We start from the raw sequence: 19,139 nt of genomic DNA, 5'->3' as shown, positions 1-19,139 counted from the left end.
ACCTGCGTGCATATGTGCTTCATGCAAGAACCTACTTGTCCAAGAGCTCATAGAAATTGAGGTTTTGTTTCCTAGGAGCTGACAGGAATTAGAGTTTGACCTCTGAACCTGATGGAATTTGGAGTCTGTAGAATTCAAGTAGTTGATAGGAATCAGGACTCTCTGTGTCCTAGAGGATTATAGGAGTTGGGAATTATTAACCTGCAGAGGACTGATGAGGCTTGTAGTCTTTTACCTCATAGAATTTGGTTTGGTGCACCCTGCAATCCTTGTTACCCAAGAATGAATAAGAATTAGCTTCCTCATCCCAGAGGCTTATGGGAGTTAGAGCTTTGGCTTTCCTGGGGCTAAGAGGAGTAGAGAGTCTTTATTTCTCAGGCCCTATAAGAATTGAGGTTCTGGCTCAGCATAGCTCAGTATTTAGGGTGCCGGCTATATACACTGGGGTTGGTGGGTTCGAACTACCCAGGCCTACTAAAACAATGACAACTGGGCGGCGCCTGTGGCTCAGTGAGTAGGGCGCCGGCCCCATATGCCGAGGGTGGTGGGTTCAAACCCAGCCCCGGCCAAACTGCAACAAAAAAATAGCCAGGCGGGCGCCTATAGTCCCAGCTGCTCAGGAGGCTGAGGCAAGAGAATCGCGTAAGCCCAAGAGTTAGAGGTTGCTGTGAGCCGTGTGACGCCACGGCACTCTACGCAAGGGCGGTACAGTGAGACTCTGTCTCTACAAAAAAAAAAAAAAAATGACAACTACAACAAAAAAATATCCAGCATTGGGTGGCACCTGTGGCTCAAGGGGTAGGGCACTGGCCCCATATACCAGGGGTAGCGGGTTTAAGCCTGGCTCGGGGCCAAAACTGCAAAAAAAAAAAAAAATAGCATTGTGGCAGGTGCCTGTAGTCCCAGCTACATGGGAAGCTGAGGCAAGAGAATCTCTTGAGCCCAAGTGTTTGAGGTTGCTGTGATCTGTGTTGCCAGGGCACTCTACCAAAGGCAACCTAGTGAGACTCTGTCTCAAAAAAAAAAAAAGAAAATTGGGGTCCCTGTCCTCCAGGTGCTAATGTAAGTGACATTTCCTGAAACAACTAGGATTCAAAAGGTTGATCCCCAGTTTCTCACCCTACTGCACTGCAGGGAATGCTCTATGCTAGACAATCTGAATCAAGTTGACCTGGGAGGCTTTACTGCCCAGGGCTGATGAGAATCGAGTTTTCTAGAGACTAATGGAAATTGGAGTCTCTTCCTCCCAGGGACTGATGGGAATTTTAGTTTCTTCCTCTCAGGGACTGATGAGAATTAGAATCTCTTACTCCCAGAGACTGATAAGTGATTGGAGTCCTTTACTCCCAGGGATCATGAGCCTTGGTAGGGAGGGGGTCTCTTCCTAGGGATTGATGGGAATTTAGAGTTTCCTCCCTCAGGGCCTCATGGGAGTTGGAATCTCTTTCTCCCAGGGACTCATGGGAATTGGAATCTCTTTCTCTCAAGGACCATGGAAACTTGGGGGTGGGTTCCTCTTCTTTCCAGAGGTTAATAGGATTTGAAGTCTTTTCATTCCAGGGACTCCTGGGAAATGGAGTCTCTTCTTGCCAGGAGCTCTAGTTTGGGGGTCTCCACCTTCAGGAGCCAATGGGAGAGGCAGATCAGGCCTTTTGGTCCCCCACATGCCCCTTCCAGCCCTCTGCCCCCTCTGTGTCCCCTAGGTACCTGGTTCTAGAGCATGTCTCTGGGGGTGAGCTGTTTGACTACTTGGTAAAGAAGGGGAGACTGACACCCAAGGAGGCCCGAAAATTCTTCCGCCAGATCGTGTCTGCGCTGGACTTCTGCCATAGCTACTCCATCTGGTGAGGTGGCAGTGAGGGGGAGGCCAGACTGAGGGCTGGCTTGGAGGGCACATGAAAGGCTGAGCAGAAGCCAGTGTGGTCTACCCCAAAACAAATATTTATTTTTAATTATTCAGATATAACTCATGTACCATAAAATTCCCCTTTTTAAAAGTGTACAGTTCAGGCCAGGGGTAGTGGCTCATGTCTGTAATACTAGCACTCTGGAAGGCCAAGCAGGAGGATCACTTAAAGCCAGGAGTTTCAAACTAGCCTGAGCAAGACCAAGACCCTATCTCTACTAAAAATAGGAAAATTAGCTTGGTACCAGCTACTGAAGAGGCTGAGGCAGGAAGATTGCTTGATCCCAGGAGTTTGAGGTTGCTGTGAGCTAGGCTGATGCCACAGTACTATAGCCCAGAAGATGGAGGGAGACTATCTAAAAAAAAAAAAAAAGGTATATAATTCAGTGGTTTTTAACATATATTTGCAGTGTCATACATCACTACTTTGTAATTTTAGCAAATTTCATTACCCCTGTCTCCATTAGCATTCACTCCCTACACACCCCTGCCCCCACACCACTGATCTCCCTTCTGTCTATTTGGCTTTACCTATCTGGACATTTTATGTGAATAAAATCATACAGTAGGTGGCCCTTTGTGACTGGCTTCTGTCACTTAACAAAATGTCTTCAGAGTTCATCTTAATTGCAGTGTGATGTATCAATGCTTCATTCCTTTTCATGGCTGAATAACATTCCATCTCATGGATATAACATGTATGTTTATTCATTCAACCACGGATGGACATTCCCCCTCCGCGTTTATTAAGGGTAGTCAAGTAAAGTGGTGGGAGTGGAGAAGAAACAAAGGAATCTATAACTGGTTGTGATGAGTTAGTTGTATATAAACACCACTGCACGTGGACCAACCTCCCCTTTTTGGCTACTGTGAATAATAAGGACATGTGAACACTCACGTACAAGTTTGTGTGTGTACCTGTTTTTACTACTTTGGGGTATATACCTAGCAGTAGAGTTACTGGGTCATATCATAATTCTACATTTAGCCTTGTGAGGAATTGCCAGATTGTTTACCCAAGTGGCTTCACCATTTTGCATTCCTGTTAACCATGTGTGAGGAGGGTTCAGATCTCTGCTAACACCTGTTATTATTGGTCTTACTGGTAAGAATGTCAAACTCCTAACATGGAAAACCCTGACCTCTAGGGGGCACTATTCAACATATGTAGCCGGAAACATGAGCAGTTACTAAACACTCCCAATAGGAAATGGAGCACCCTACAGCCCCACCTCTTCCCAGACATTAGCCCTTAAATCTTGAGGCCTTTGGTCCAGGGGCGGGAGAGTCCTGAAGGAACAACTAGTGACTAGTTCCAGGTGGCAGTATTTTTTCATTATTCAGTATGATAGTATTTTGATATTTTAAGAACCAGTTGAGCTGGGCTTTGTGGCCGGCGCCTGTGGTCCCAGCTACTCGGGAGGCTGAGGCAAGAAAAATCACCTAAGCCCAAGAGCTGGAGGTTGCTGTGAGCTGTGACAGCACAGCACTCTACCAAGGGTGACAAAGTGAGACTCTTGTCTCTAAAAAAAAAAAAAAGAACGAGTTGAATATCAGCCCTACTTACCTCAAAAATATCTGACTTTACACATATTCAAATATTTGCAGATAAAATGACACCATGTCTAGAATCTCCTAACAGTGATTCTCAATCACCTTTCTAATGCCGTAATGTATTTTCATTGTTACAAAGGGGTCTCAACCCACGGGTTGAGAACCGCTGTCCTACAGAATAATGTTGGGAGTGGGTGTGATGTAGGGACATAGATGAGACATGATCAGCTCTGGGTTGATAATGGGTGAAGCAGAAAGATGGTGTAAGGGGCTTCCTTACACTCTTCTCTCCATTTTTGATTTTTAATTGTTTTTTGAAATCTTTTTTTTTTTTTGTAGAGACAGAGTTTCACTGTACCACCCTCGGTAGAGTGCCATGACATCACAGGACTCACAGCAACCTCCAGCTCTTGGGCTTTCGCGATTCTCCTGCCTCAGCCTCCTGAGCAGCTGGGACTAGCCCACCACAACGCCCGGCTATATTTTGGTTGCAGTTCAGCCGGGGCTAGGTTTGAACCTGCCACCCTCGGTATATGGGGCCAGCGCCCTACTCACTGAGCCACAGGCGCCACCAGAAATCTTTGTGTTTTTTTTTTGCCATTTTAGCCGGGGCCAGGCTTGAACTCAACAGCCCCGGTACATGGGACCGGCGCCCTACTCCTTGAGCCACAGGCGCCGTCCATTTTTTGAAATCTTTACAACCTGTGATCTGCTGTCCATTTGGAGGGCAATTTGTGGTCTGTCATAAAATGTTTCCAAAGCCAAGTGAGGTGGCACAAGACTATCAGCAGGCAGAAGCCTATAGTCTCAGCTACTCAAGAGGCCGAGACAAGAGGATTACTTGAGCCCAGGAGTTTGAGATTGCCATGCACTCTAGCCTGGGTGGCATAGCAAGACCATGTCACAGATGCATGTATATGCATATTGACTAAGGAGTTGATCAAAAAATAAAAGAAAGGTGGCACCTGTGGCTCAAAGGAGTAGGGCGGCAGCCCCGTGTGCTGGAGGTGGTGGGTTCAAACCTGGCCCCGACCAAAAACTGAAAAGAAAGAAAGAAAGAAAGTAAAGAAAAAAATATATTTAAAAAGTAGACCCAGCGGCTCAGCACCTGTAGCACAGCAGTTACAGCGCTGGCCACATGCACTGAGACTGGCGGGTTCAAACTCGGCCAGGGGCCGCTAAACAACAATGACAACTCTAACAGAAAAAAAAAAAATAGCCAGGCATTGTGGTAGGTGCCTGTAGTCCTAGCCACTTGGGAGGCTGAGGCAAGAGAATCGCTTAAGCCCAAGAGTTTCAGGTTGCCGTGAGCTGTGATGCCATGGCACTGTATGAAGGGCAACATAGTGAGACTCTATCTCAAATGAAAAAAAAAAGTAGACCCAGACCGGCTCAGCTCCCGTAGCTCAGTGAGTAGGGCTCTAGCCACATACACCAAGGCTGGTGTATTTGAGCCCGACACAGGCCTGCTAAACAACAATGACAACTACAACCAAAAAATAACCAGGCATTATGGTGGGGGCTTCTAATCCCAGCTACTTGGGAGGCTGAGGCAAAAGAATCAGTTAAGCCCAAGAGTTTGAGGTTGCTGGGAGCTGTGACACCATGACACTCTACCAAGAGCGACATAGTGAGACTCTGTCTCAAAAAAAAAAAAAAAAAGTAGACCCCAGCTGGGTACCGTGGCTCACACCTGTAATCCCAGCACTCTGGGAAGTCGAGGAGGGTAGATTTCATGAGCTCAGGAGTTTAAGACCAGCCTGAGCAAGAGAGAGACCCTGTCTCTACTAAAAATAGAATAACTAGTGCCTGTAGTCTCATCTACTCATGAGGCTGAGTCAAGAGAATCACCTGAGAGCCAGGCGCGGTGGCTCATGCCTGTAATCCCAGCACTGTGGGAGGCTGAGGCGGGAGGATTGCTTGAGCTCAGGAGTTCGAGGCTTGTCTGAGTGAGAGTGAGACCCTGACTCATGAAAAAAATGGAAAAACCCAGCCGGGCACCACGGTGAGCGTCTCTAATCCCAGCGGCTTCGGAGGCTGAGGCAGCAGGATGCCCACAGCCGGAGTCTGAGGTTGCAGTGAGCTACGACGCAGGGCATAGGGTAGAACTGTGTCTCGACAAAAAAAAAAAAAAAGAGGATCACCTGAGCCCAGGAGTTTAAGGTTGCTGTGACCTATGACACCAGCACACTCTACCCAGGGCAACTGAGTGAGACTCACTTGTCTCAAAAGAATATAGAAAGGCTGGGTGCGGTGGCTCACACCTGTAATCCTAGCATTCTAGGAGGCCAAGGCGGGTAGATTGCTTGAGCTCATGAGTTTGAGACAAGCCTGAGCAAAATCAAGACCCCCATCTCCACTAAAAGAAAAACTAGGCAGGCGTCATGGCAGGTACCTGTAGTCCCAGCTACTCTAGAGGCTGAGGCAAGAGGATCACTTGACTCCACGAGTTTGAGATTGCTGTGAGCTATGGTGCCACAGCACTCTACCCAGGGTGACAGTCAGAGTATCTCAAAAAATAAATAAATAAAACTAATGTAATAATAGTCCATCACCACTCCCCAAATAAAAATTTTCTAGAAATGAGAGATTGTGCATGGGGCCTGGCTCCTGGGAGGAAGGCAGAGGCCTGACCTCCACTTGCCTGTCTCAGCCACAGAGACCTAAAGCCTGAGAACCTGCTTTTGGATGAGAAGAACAACATCCGCATTGCAGACTTTGGCATGGCATCCTTGCAGGTGGGAGACAGCCTCCTGGAGACCAGCTGTGGGTGAGTGGAGTCCATACCTCTCGAGTGTTTAGGGACCAGGTTAGAGGCTGGCTGGAGGCTCACATCACCTCTCTCTCTCTCAGGTCCCCCCATTATGCATGTCCAGAGGTGATTAAGGTGAGTGAGGGGCGGGAAGGGGGTGAACGCGCCAGTGGGGAGTGATCGAATCACACTGTCCTCTCTGCCAGGGGGAAAAGTACGATGGCCGCCGGGCAGACATGTGGAGCTGTGGAGTGATCCTCTTTGCTCTGCTTGTGGTAAGTCACTCTCCTGCTCCATTCCACGCTCCAATCCTGCGTGGCGGGTGCACAGAACCATACGTCCCAACCTCACCTCAGGGGTCATCTCCCAAATATTTAACTGCTATTGGAAAAGGTATCACATTAACAGACAGACCACGGCTCCAGAGCAGGAGTCCTCAAACTACGGCCCGCGGGCCACATGAGGCGGTGTGATTGTATTTGTTCCCGTTTTGTTTTTTTACTTCAAAATAAGATAATGTGCAGTGTGCATAGGAATTTGTTCATACTTTTTTTTTTTTAAACTATAGTCTGGCCCTCCAACAGTCTGAGGGAGAGTGAATTGACCCCCTGTTTAAAAAGTTTAAGGACGACTGCTCCAGAGCACCCTCTGTGTGCCAGGGCTAAACTTTCACCTCTAGAGCTGCGGATTGGTTGAGGCAGGGCCCCCAGAAACACACGAGGCATCCTGGAGGGCTTGGTACTGTGGTTGTTTAGCAACTGATTTTAGGGTGTTACCATATTGTAATGACTAGTGTCAGCCGGGCTCCCGCCATGGGGTTTTGGCACCTGCTTTTCTGCCTAGAACACTCTCCCACCCCCACTAGCCCTATTATAGGAAGCTCCGCCAGGAAGCTTCCCCTGGTTCTCTCCTGCCTGCCCCATGAGTTCAGACACTCCCAATTCCCCATGATCAGCTCTCTTCTTCCTGGCAACCGTAAGAGTTGGCAGTGTGCATTTTGTTGCATGGTCCCTTGAGTGGTGTCTCTCCTCCTTTCTAAATTACAAGCTCCTTGAGGTTGGGGTTTTGTCTTGTTTTATTTAATTTTGTCAGCTCGCCTTTGCACGCCCAGGGTTGACGTACTGTAAGCCCTAGAACACACACTCAGCATGAATAAATAAGCAATTCATTCTCTGACATGCACTGTTCTGAGCATGTTAGCTCATGTAACTCTATCAGCAGTCCTGGAGAGAGGAAGTGACTGGCCCACAGTGGGAATAAGGACCAATCCCACTCCAATAAGAGGCAGGGAGTGGGATTGGTCCTTATTCTCTTAACTACTAGACTACATGACAGCCACTAAGGGGAACTGAGGCTGACCCAGGGCTGCCCTCCTACAGCTCATAGCCCCATGGGGCGAGCAGCCAAGGTACTTGGGAAGCCAGCTAAGAAAATTCCAAACCTCATCCCTTCTAAGCTCAATTCTGGGGCCCATCCAGTGGAATTCACCTTTCAGCTCCCTTATCTTGGATAAGCAAGTCACTTGCCCTCAGTTTCCTCATCTGTGCAATGGCTGTGCAATGGGAATAATTACAGTACCTACAAGTGTGAGAGTTTAAATTAAATGTTGCATGTTAAGCCCTTGGAGCAGTGCTCAAAAATCAGTAGTAGTTTATTTTTATTACAAGTCCTCGGTATTTGCAGATTCCATATTTGTGAATTCACCTACTTGATGACATGTATCTCTGTAATCCCAAATCAGTACATGGGTGCTCTCACAGTCATCAGCAGATCTACATTGGGCAGAGAAGATTCAAGTCTCTGCCTGAGGCACTGGTTCCCAACTGAGGTCATAGAGACCCATGGTTTCTCTGTTAGGCTTTCATCCTGTGAAAAAGTGTCCTTTTTACATTTTTGAGGGGCTTTTATTATTATTATTATTATTACTATTATTATTATTATTTGCAGTTTTTGGCCGGGGCTTGGCTTGAACCCACCACCTCTAGCATATGGGGCCAGTGCCCTACTCCTTTGAGCCACAGGTGCCACCCTTTTGTGGGGCTTTTTGTTGGTGGTTTCACTGTTTGAAACAGCCCCTGATCATAGCACTTCTGAAGAGCTGTCTAGTGTTCCTAGCATAGGAGGCTGATGTGGGCCTGTGGACAAATGGCCACTGTTAGATCAGCTTCTTACAGTGCTGAGTTCAAAGTCCATGAAATAGTACATATTAAAGGTGTCTTTAAACAGAAACACATAACAAGGTTAAACATAGTTGGTTGACAGAAATGTTGTAGCCATAGGGTAAAACGTATTCTCTCTAACTTCTGGGTCAGAAGTCCAAAATCAAGGTGTCAGCAGGACCATGCTCCCTCCTTGCTTCTTCCTAGCTTCTGATGCCCTGTCCTTGGTGGCGTTCCTTCAGCTAGAGCTGCTTTGTTCCAGTGTCTGCCTCTGCTGGTACACAGCTTTCTCCCCTCTCTCTCTGTAGTCCTTTCACCTTCTCATGGGGACACCAGGTGTTGGATTGAGAGCTCAGGCCCCATTCAGCTCTCTGCTGCAGAGGTGCCTGCAGGAGAAGCCTCGCTCAGTCACTCGGTCATTACAGAGCTAATTGTTTGCTTGCTCACCCGCTGTCTCCAGATCTGCAGTGTGAGCTGCACCTGGCCAAGGCTTGTTCTGTTCACTGTTGGATCCCTGAGCGATAACAGATGCTCACCTTTTGTTGAATGAAGGAATGATTACTCCTCCCAAAATTGGTGTGGGGAGAAACCTGTTTTCAAGGACCGGCCTCCACTGCAACCCTAGCCGCCTGAGCACAGGCACCAGGCTACCCCTTTGCCAAATCCCTGCTCTGCCACTTAGGAGTCTTGGGCAGACTGCCCAGCCCCTCTATGCCTCGGTTTCCCCGCCTCCTGGCCCGTGTAAATGCCTGCAGGCCTCCGTGTGAGGGTCCTGGTTATCTCTTGCCCAGGGGGCTCTGCCCTTTGATGACGATAACCTGCGCCAGCTGCTGGAGAAAGTGAAGCGGGGCGTCTTCCACATGCCCCACTTCATCCCTCCCGACTGCCAGAGCCTCCTGCGGGGCATGATCGAGGTGGAGCCCGAAAAAAGGCTCAGTGTGAGTTGGGGAGACCGATGGAGGGAAAGTAGATGACAGAATCCCTAAGGGAGTCACGGGGGGTGGGTTTCTAGGACCTGCTCCTCAGCCCCTGGGGTGCTGGGGTGTCCAGCTTAGCCGCAGCCCAAGGTCCGGTAATACCTCCTGCTCTCGACCCGGGTGGAGGCGGTGCAACAGTAGACTTGGGAGCCCCAGTCAGCGGAAGGGCGCGTGCGCGGGCCGCCCCTTCGGAGGCGCCGGGGTGGGGCGGCAGGATCATACTGGGCATGCGGATAACTTGTACAGCCGGTCGGAGACCAAGCGTGCTCAGGGCGATGTTCTTAGTCGCCACTAGAGGGAGGCAGGATGTGTCGTACTGCACGGGGGTAGAGCATGGTTAGGGACCCCCCCCAAAGCCACTCTAGTCATCTTTTGTTGTGCGCCTACATCTGCATGCTACCTTACTTCTGCTTTTCTGTGACCCACCCCCTCACAGCTGGAGCAAATTCAGAAACATCCTTGGTACCTGTGAGTAGGGGGTAACCGGATCCTTGGGTTCTTAGGGAAGGTAGAGGTAGAGGCCAAAACAGAAAAGGGGGCTGGGGATGGGGTCCCAGGGCTCTGGAATGACGAGGGACTGGTGGTTCGGACTTATGGGTCCTGGGGGAGGACACAGCTGGAGAAGGGGCCTGAGAGTCAGAATGAGGAGGGGGTTAGGCTAGGAGGCCAGGACCACTGGGTGCGAGGGAGGAGGCGCTGGGACCAGGACCCTTGAGTATAGCATGGAAAAGGCTGGATCTCAGTTGCCCATTCCCAATGACCTTTCTCCTTCTCCCTAGAGGCGGGAAACACGAGCCGGACCCGTGCCTGGAGCCAGCCCCTGGCCGCCGGGTAGCCATGCGGAGCCTGCCATCCAATGGAGAGCTGGACCCTGACGTCCTAGAGAGCATGGCGTCGCTGGGTTGCTTCAGGGACCGTGAGCGGCTCCACCGCGAGCTGCGCAGTGAGGAGTAAGACCCCAAGACCCTACACACACGCACCCAAGTGGGATGAGCTACTGCAGCTCCCCACACGACTTGGGGGGGGATGGGGGCAGACAGGACCTCACCAGCCTGGACAGCCCTAAGTGAGGCATCCTGGCCACCTAGTGGTGCTGAGTAGTGAGACCACCGGGCAGAAAGCAGAGGGAGATGTTGAGAACATAGTAATAGATGCTGAGACAGACTTAGACCCTTAGATAGTCACAAATGAAAAGTGCCTGAATGTTAGGTGTTATGTATTGTTATTGAGTAAAATAAGACTAATGTACTATGGCTTGCACCTGTGGCTCAAGTGGCTGGGGCGCCAGCCACATACTCCTGAGCTGGTGGGTTCGAATCCAGCCCGGGCCCGCCAGACAACAATGATGGCTGCAACCAAAAAATAGCCAGGTGTTGTGGCAGGTGCCTGTAGTCCCAGCTACTTGGGAGGCTGAGGCAGGAGACTCGCCCAGGAGTTGGAGGTTGCTGTGAGCTGTGATGCTATGGCACTCTACCCAGGGCGACAACTTGAGGCTCTGTCTCAAAAAAAAAAAAAGGCTAATGTACTATGAGCTAAAGGAAACCAGTTATTTTGATACCTAGAAAAATGGAACTGTGGACAGAAATTCTGGACAGAACTGAGCCCCAGAGAGCCAAGGGTCACTGAGAGCAGATGAGGCCCCCTCTGGGCACTGATTCTGACTTCAGTCTTCTCCTACCTCCTTCCACCTCCCCACCCCACGTCTTAGGGAGAACCAAGAAAAGATGATATATTATCTGCTTTTGGATCGGAAGGAGCGGTATCCCAGCTGTGAGGACCAGGACCTACCTCCCCGGAATGATGTTGGTGAGAAGGCAGGGCTTGGGGACCAGATAGCTGAGTCCCCAGGAGAATAGTCTGGCCACACTAGGGTTCTTGAGAGAGGAAGGAGCTGCAGGCTCCTTGGACTTCTTGGTTTAGACCACTTGCCTTCCTCCCTAACATTTATCTCTGCTCAGCCTCAGTTTCCCATGTGTGCAGTTTCCAAGGCAGTTGTGTAAGTGGGTGTGCATCTGAATGAGTCCATCTATGGATTGGGTCAAAACTCTTGTCCCTCAGACCCACCCCGGAAGCGTGTGGATTCTCCCATGCTGAGCCGTCATGGAAAGCGGCGGCCAGAAAGGAAGTCCATGGAAGTCCTGAGCATCACGGATGCCGGGGGTGGTGGCTCCCCAGTACCCACCCGTCGGGCCTTGGAGATGGCCCAGCACAGCCAGAGGTGGGAGTCCCTGTCCTTTCCAGGGAGACCGACAGGCCCCAGGTGTAGAGGGAGTTCAGGATCCCAGAACCAACTCAACCTCAAGTGTACTGTGTGCTTGAGACAAGTCACCTCCCTTTCTGGGCCTCATTTCCTCATCTGGAGGGACTGTGGAAGTGAGAGGACATGAGAGCCTTTTGAAACTTTGCCAACTGATTTTATTATTTTTTTTTTTTTTAATCTATCCTGGAAACAGATCCCGTAGTGTCAGTGGAGCTTCCACCGGTCTGTCCTCCAGTCCTCTGAGCAGCCCAAGGGTAAGGCCAAGTCCCCAGTGGAATTAAGAAGGCAGAAAGGCACCTGTAATCCCAGCACTCTGGGAAGCCAAGACAGGTCAATTGCTTGAGCTCAGGAGTTCCAGCCCAGCCTGAGCAAGAATGAGACCCTTAGCCGGGCGTTGTGGTGGGCGCCTGTAGTCCCAGCTACTCGGGAGGCTGAGGCAAGAGAATCGCTTAAGCCCAAGAGCTGGAGGTTGCTGTGAGCCGTGTGATGCCACGGCACTCTACCCGAGGGCAGTACAGTGAGACTCTGTCTCTACAAAAAAAAAAAAAAAAGAATGAGACCCTGTCTTTACTGAAAATAGAACACCTAGCCTGGGTGTTGTGGCTGGCACCTATTGTCCCAGAAAATTATGAGGCTGAGGCAAGAAGACTTCTTGAGACCAGGAGTTTGAGGTTGCTGTAAACTATGACACCGTGGCACTCTAACCTGGTGCAACAGAATGAGACTCTGTCTTTAAAAAAAAAAAAAAGGGCGGCGCCTGTGGCTCAGTCGGTAAGGCGCTGGCCCCATATACCGAGGGTGGCGGGTTCAAACCCAGCCCCAGCCAAACTGCAACCAAAAAATAGCCGGGCATTGTGGCGGGCGCCTGTAGTCCCAGCTACTCAGGAGGCTGAGGCAAGAGAATCGCTTAAGCCCAGGAGTTGGAGGTTGCTGTGAGCTGTGTGAGGCAACGGCACTGTACCGAGGGCCATAAAGTGAGACTCTGTCTCTACAAAAAAATAAAATAAAATAAAATAAAAATTAAGGGCGGCGCCTGTGGCTCAAGGAGTAGGGCGCTGGTCCCATATGCCGGAGGTGGCGGGTTCAAACCCAGCCCCGGCCAAAAACCACAAAAAAAAAAAAGTGTTTTAAAAAAATATATTAAAAAAATAAAGTAAAAATTAAAGAAAAGAAGGGGGAAAGAAGTAGAGACACTGGAGCAAAGATTGAGCAGCAGGGACTACAATTACCATGCAGCCTTGAGATTTTGCCTCCTCCCTGGGAAGCCAAAATTCCAGGGTCTTATTAGTATTTTGAACCAATGGACGTGTTTAGCTCCTTATGATTTGGGTTTTTGGTGAGTGTGAAGGGTTCATTTATTTATTTAACAAAATGAAGTAATTGAGCACCTACTCTGTACTAGTCTCTTGTGTTCCGGCAAGGGCGATGATCCTGCTTTTGATAGGTGCCAACCTCCGTGGGGGATGTTCTGTGTGGGCCCCTGAGAACCTCTGCAGTCCGCCTTCTCACCAGTCTCTGTTCCTTTGCAGAGTCCGGTCTTTTCCTTCTCACCAGAGCCTGGGGCTAGAGATGAGGCCCGAGGAGGAGGTTCCCCGACTTCCAAAACGCAGACGCTGCCTTCTAGGGGTCCCAGGGGTGGGGGCACCGGGGAGCAGCCCCCTCCCCCAAGTGCCCGCTCCACACCCCTGCCTGGGCCTCCAGGCTCCCCGCGCTCCTCTGGCGGGACCCCCTTGCATTCGCCCTTGCACACGCCCCGGGCCAGCCCTACTGGGACTCCAGGCACAACACCGCCCCCCAGCCCAGGTGGTGGCGTGGGAGGAGCGGCCTGGAGGAGTCGTCTCAATTCCATCCGCAACAGCTTCCTGGGCTCCCCGCGCTTTCACCGGCGCAAGATGCAGGGTATGGGGGTGCAGAGGCCAAGGGCAGGGTGGATCCTAATGTGTGGTGGCAGGCAGAAAATCTGACCCTCAGGGAGGAAGGGACTGGGACCCAGATTCTTACCCTCTAAATTTCCCAGGGACCTTTCGTAGGGGGCGGAGCAGGAGTGGGTTGGAGGGTGAGGGAGGGCTCTCCTGAAGGAGGAGTCATTTGAGGGACACACCCCTTCTTGCTTTGGATCACCTCCCCATTGGCCCACGACTTATGAGCCCTGCCCCATGGGTGTGGCCTGGAGCCCCAGGGAGGAGGCGACTGTAGGCCTGAGGGCACTAGGCACTAGGATGAAAGGCAAATGCTGTCCATGTTCTCTCCCCTCCCTCCATCCAGTCCCCACCGCTGAGGAGATGTCCAGTTTGACGCCAGAATCCTCTCCGGAGTGAGTTTAGCAGGGAACGAAAGAGTAGGGATGAATGGGGATTCATTAATTGGCCCCTCATGACCTTGCTTCAAACATCCCTGCCCTCCCAGGCTGGCAAAACGCTCCTGGTTCGGGAACTTCATCTCCTTGGACAAAGAAGAACAAATATTCCTTGTGTTAAAGGACAAACCACTCAGCAGCATCAAAGCAGACATTGTCCATGCCTTCCTGTCGGTGAGGGGCCTGGGTCTCTGGTGTGCTTCCCAGCCAGGGAGCGACACTGGCAGCATCTGGGCTTTACTCCCTTCAAGCTGGCCTGACTTCCTCTGGGGCTTACAGACTGGTGGTTTTCCAGGGAGGGGATGGTTGGGCTTGGTCAGTGTTGGGCAGAGAGGCAGGAAAGATTAATTGTGCCCAGAGCCTGGAAGTGGTGAGATAGAATCCCAAGTTGCAGTTTCCCAGATATTAACACCCCTGAGGATTGGTGAGTCACCATTCCTCTACTACTGCGATCAGCCAAACTGCTTTTCCCAGGAGACTTTAGGATTATCCATTGCCAGTACTAGGGTTCTTTGCTCTAGGGGCTGATGGGCCTTACAGGTTCTGAGACGGCTTATGGGCAGTATTTGCAGAGGGAGGGTGAAATGTGTTCCACCTGGTCTTGGAGCTTGGGGCTGTCACCTATATGTAAGAGTCCTTGTGAATTAGGGAGTCAGTTGTTCACAATCCCTATGCTACTCCATTTATAGTAGAATGGGGGTGGGGGGGACTACAAGCCCCAAAGGCAGTGGGATATCCTGCTACTTTTTCTGTTACTCTTTCCTGCAATGGTTGATGGGATTAGTAGTTCCTGGGCCAGAGCTGTTGAGGAGTTGGTTATCCATTCCCTGGACTCACCCTATCCTTGTGTTCCCACATGTCTCAGATCCCCAGCCTGAGTCACAGTGTGCTGTCACAGACCAGCTTCAGGGCTGAATACAAGGCCAGCGGTGGCCCCTCCGTCTTCCAGAAGCCTGTCCGCTTCCAGGTGGACATCAGCTCCTCTGAGGGCCCAGAGCCCTCCCCACGACGGGATGGCAGTGGGGGTGGTGGCATCTACTCTGTCACTTTTACTCTCATCTCTGGTGAGTTCGTGACTAGACTACCCTCAGCCAAGGGTTTGGGACTTTCACAGTGGCTGTGATAGGACAGTATCTGGGAGTGCAGCAAAAGGGAGGTGGATATACACTCAATTGGTAACTGGTACTGACTCTCTGTAGGCTTCTTGCTGACACAGATCCCCATCCTTCTCCACTGACAGGTGATGGGTGTTTACAGTGTAAATAATGAATGCATTATTTCATTGATGCTGCCAAGCAGCCTCTGAGGTGTTATAGTTATCAGTTTTACAGAGGAGAAAAGTGAATCTTACAGACATAGACTGACTAGAGTCACACGACTATGGTAGAGCTGGGGCTGAACCCAGACCTCCTGACCTCACAGGAGAGAGCAGAACTCCTCCTACTTCTTTTTTTTTTTTTTCCTTCATTTCTTGTCCTCCTACTTCTTTAAGAACATAGATCAAAAGGTCAAAGACGCGGAGGCAGGAGAATCGCTTAAGCCCAGGAGTTGGAGGTTGCTGTGAGCTGTGATGCCATAGCACTCTACCCAGAGCGACAGCTTGAGGCTCTGTCTCAATAAAAAAGAAAAAAGGCAAAAGGTCAAAGACACAGCTGTGTGCTGCAGGCATCACCAACTTCCTTCTAGCCCTACTGCAGCTTGGACCCCAGGCAGCCATGACCAATCAAAAGTTGGCCCAAGGGATAAAAACCACAACAATAACTTGCTTCCACTTATGCTTGGTGCCTGAGTCCTGTTAGGGAGAATTTAGGTAACGAGGGATACCTCTGCTGTCTTTGTCACTAATTTTAGTATGTCACTGCCAAGAGATAAGTTTGCTCCAACAATTTCTAAACTAGGCTGGTATGTGATGGTGGGGTGTTCCATCACCGAAACCAATTATGGCTGTGTTATTTTTCATTTCTCTTTTATTTATGTATTTATTTATTTATTTATTTATTTTGAGACAGAGTCTCAAGCTGTTGTCCTGGATAGAGTGCCATGGCATTATAGCTCACAGCAACTCCACTCCTAGGCTCAAGTAATCCTCTTGCCTCAGTTTTTCTATTTTAGTAGAGACAGGATCTCGCTTTTGCTCAGGCTGGTCTCAAACTCTTGAGCGCAAGCAATCCGCCTGCCTCAGCCTCCCAGAGTGCTAGGATTACAGGCATGAGCCACCGCACCCGGGTCACTTCTCTTTTTTAAAGACTAATATACACAACTTGGAAGGCTGAGGCAAGAGCATTGCTTAAGCCCAAGAGTTTGAGGTTGCTGTGATCTGTAACGGCATAGCACTCTGCCGAGGGTGACATAGACTCTATCTCAAAAAAAAAAAAAAGACTAATATGCAGGCCTTTCTTAATTTTAAGACCTTTTTCTGGCATTTGTTTTCTTACATTTCTGCCCCTTCATGGCCTCAACTACAAACTAATGACAGCTATTTAAATAGACAGTTGTTAAGTTGAAGGTATCTGAGTTTGACTGTGGTCCTTAACTAGCAACCCAGAGATCCATATGCAAATTCTGAATCTATGCTGGCCCAACAGAGCAGGGAAAATTGAGACGCAAAGAAGAGGAGAGTCATTTGCTTGGTGGAGAAGGGTGGATTCTGCAGGCTGGAGGGCTTTCCCTATCCCCAAACCCCAGTCATCCCATTTCCCTGCCTGCTGGTCACTCCAGGTCCCAGCCGTCGGTTCAAGCGAGTGGTGGAGACCATCCAGGCACAGCTGCTGAGTACTCATGACCAGCCCTCCGTGCAGGCTCTGGCAGGTGGGTGGCAGGGGTGGGGGAGAGGTGTCCAGTGTGACCACGTGCTCCGGGAGTTTGGTTTCCAGAGGAGGCCATTTGGGCTCTTCTGCCATTGTCTTGTTGAGGACTTCCCTGCAGTATTGCCAGCAAGTTCTCCAAGGCTGGAACCTGAGAACCTGGAAAGTGACCTCCAGGGTAGATTCTGTGTCTGATGAGGGCTGCTTCCTGCTTCACAGGTGGCGCCATCTCTCTGTGTCCTCATATGGTACGAGGGGCCAGGCAGCTCCCTGGGGCACTAATCCCATTTATGAGGACTCCACTTTCATGACCTATTCACCCCCCAAAAGCCTGACCCCCTCATGCCATCACCTTGGGTCAGGATTTCAACATAGGAAACATTCAGACCATAGCAGAAAGCCCTCGCATTGAGAGTTAACCAGAATGCCTGAGTGAGGAGTATTCCTACCCTCATTTCTGAGGCATGGTGGCCCCTCCCCAAGGACTGAGATCTCACAGGACACAGTGAGTGAGAGTGGTGGCCCTGTGGCAGGTGGTTGAGCACACCAAAGCCCCGGGAGACAGTCATCTGCTCAGAGGGAGTTGGATGGCATCAGCCTTGCAGGGCTCACTGTTCCTTTCTAGTTGCCTCAACCAGCTCCTCTGTGGAAGGGAGCAAGAGAGCAGGACATAGCAGTGAGGGCAGGAGCCAGGGTGGCCTTGTCACCAGAAAACTCTTGAGTCCCAGGGTTAGGCGTCTGTTCTGGAGTTGTGGTTCTCAGCTGAGAAGGTAGATTTTGCACCTCTATTAGCTTGCTATGGATGCTGATAACAAATGACCACAAACTCAGTAACTGAAACAGCACAAATTTATCAGGAGGGCTGTGTGACCTTAGCTGGGGAAGGTTCTTTTAAGGACTTGTATGACTAAATTGGACCTTCACAGATAATTCAAGATAATCTCTCCACCTCAAGGCCCTTAACCTTGATTACAGCACAGGGCTCCTCCTCCCTGTGAGAAGACATACTCATAGGTGCTTGGCATTTGGGTGCATTTGAGCCCTGGAATTTGAGGTTACTGTAAGCTGTGATGCCCCAGCTCTCTACCCAGGATGACAAAGGGAGACTCTGCCTCAATAAAACAAACAAACAAACAAAAAAACTCAGGGACGCTGGGCACTGTGGCTCACGCCTGTAATCCCAGCACTTTAGAGGCCAAGGTGGGTGGATTGCCTGAGCTCACAGGTTCAAGACCAGCCTGAGCCAGAGGAAGACCTTGTCTCTAAAAATAGCCGGGCGTTGTGTTGGGTGCCTGTAGTCTCAGCTACCAAGGAGGCCAAAGCAAGAGAATCACTTAAGCCCAGGAGTTTGAGGTTACTGTGAGCTATGATGCCATGGCACTCTACCAACGGTGACAAAATGAGACTGTCTCAAGAAAAAAAAAAACAGGTCATGAGGAAGCAGAGAGAGCCTCCCCCACCACCCATGACCTGCAAGCTGCCTGGTAGGCTGTCCTAACAAACAGCAACCAGTGTATATGAGACTCCCCTGAAGCTGGGCTGGCCCACTTGACTCCTTTTCCAAAGCCATGAGAGTTGCAGGGGGCTTACGGTATGGCCCCAATTCTAGGGATGCCAGGCCTTATTACCAAGACATGTGTTCACCTACCAACAGCTTCTGGAGGCTTCTAGCCATGGTGATGGGGATCTGAGCCTCCCCAGACATGTAGCTGGGGCCTACACTGAGACAAACCCTTAAGGGGATGCCAGTCTGTTTCCTGATGGCAGGAACCTCTCTCTCCCTCTGTCATAGATGAGAAGAATGGGGTCCAGACCCGGCCTGCTGGTACCCCACCCCGGAGCCTGCAGCCCCCACCCAGCCGCCCTGACCCAGAGCTGAGTGGTTCTCCCCGCCGAGGACCCCCCAAGGACAAGAAGCTCCTGGCCACCAATGGGACCCCTTTGCCCTGACCCCAGGGGGCTGGGGAAAGAGGGAACCCCTTCCACCCCCTTTCCCTGCCCCCCAACTGTGAATCTGTAAATAAGGCCTAAGGAACATATCGGGAGGGGGGGAGGACACAAATAAAACGGCCTTGCCCTGCAGGGATGGGGCTCTAGGGGCCGTGCCCAACAGGGGTATTTCTGAGGGGAATAGGGGCAGGGGAGCTGTTTCTATTTTATTTATTGATTAATTTATTATTTTATTTATTGATCAATCTCTCTGCGGGGTGGGGTGGGGGAGGGACGGGAGTGGTTGGGGTGGCTTAGCAGATCCGGACAGGACCCTCTGTCCCTGTGTCATCCCCAACCCCCCCTTCCCAGGCCCCTCCTCCCTGGTCCTTCTCCCTTCTGTACGGATTTGCTCTCCGGAAGGAATTCTGGTTTCGCGTGA

The 19,139-nt window shown here is 50.6% G+C and overlaps 1 protein-coding gene across 3 annotated transcripts in view; it reads left to right on the top strand.

The window, feature by feature from the left end:
- The window catches only part of BRSK1 (BR serine/threonine kinase 1), a 22,966-nt gene extending 3,827 nt beyond the window's left edge, over positions 1-19,139 (top strand). For 2 of the 3 annotated variants that reach the window (XM_053607712.1, XM_053607714.1), the window contains 16 exons: positions 1,704-1,844; positions 6,114-6,230; positions 6,314-6,347; positions 6,419-6,487; positions 9,163-9,309; positions 9,785-9,816; positions 10,128-10,298; positions 11,057-11,154; positions 11,407-11,566; positions 11,802-11,862; positions 13,138-13,507; positions 13,874-13,922; positions 14,015-14,138; positions 14,830-15,028; positions 16,683-16,772; positions 18,561-19,139. In XM_053607712.1, the coding sequence (XP_053463687.1) occupies positions 1,704-1,844; positions 6,114-6,230; positions 6,314-6,347; positions 6,419-6,487; positions 9,163-9,309; positions 9,785-9,816; positions 10,128-10,298; positions 11,057-11,154; positions 11,407-11,566; positions 11,802-11,862; positions 13,138-13,507; positions 13,874-13,922; positions 14,015-14,138; positions 14,830-15,028; positions 16,683-16,772; positions 18,561-18,718 (2,020 nt within the window). In that variant the 3' untranslated portion in view covers positions 18,719-19,139. The remainder of the gene's footprint in view (positions 1-1,703; positions 1,845-6,113; positions 6,231-6,313; positions 6,348-6,418; positions 6,488-9,162; positions 9,310-9,784; positions 9,817-10,127; positions 10,299-11,056; positions 11,155-11,406; positions 11,567-11,801; positions 11,863-13,137; positions 13,508-13,873; positions 13,923-14,014; positions 14,139-14,829; positions 15,029-16,682; positions 16,773-18,560) is intronic. The other variant, XM_053607713.1, reaches the window with a different exon arrangement.

Source organism: Nycticebus coucang, chromosome 10 (assembly GCF_027406575.1).
Source record: "Nycticebus coucang isolate mNycCou1 chromosome 10, mNycCou1.pri, whole genome shotgun sequence".
Taxonomy (NCBI): domain Eukaryota; kingdom Metazoa; phylum Chordata; class Mammalia; order Primates; family Lorisidae; genus Nycticebus; species Nycticebus coucang.
Note: the sequence above shows the minus strand (reverse complement) of the source record. Positions and strands in the feature narration are given on the sequence as shown.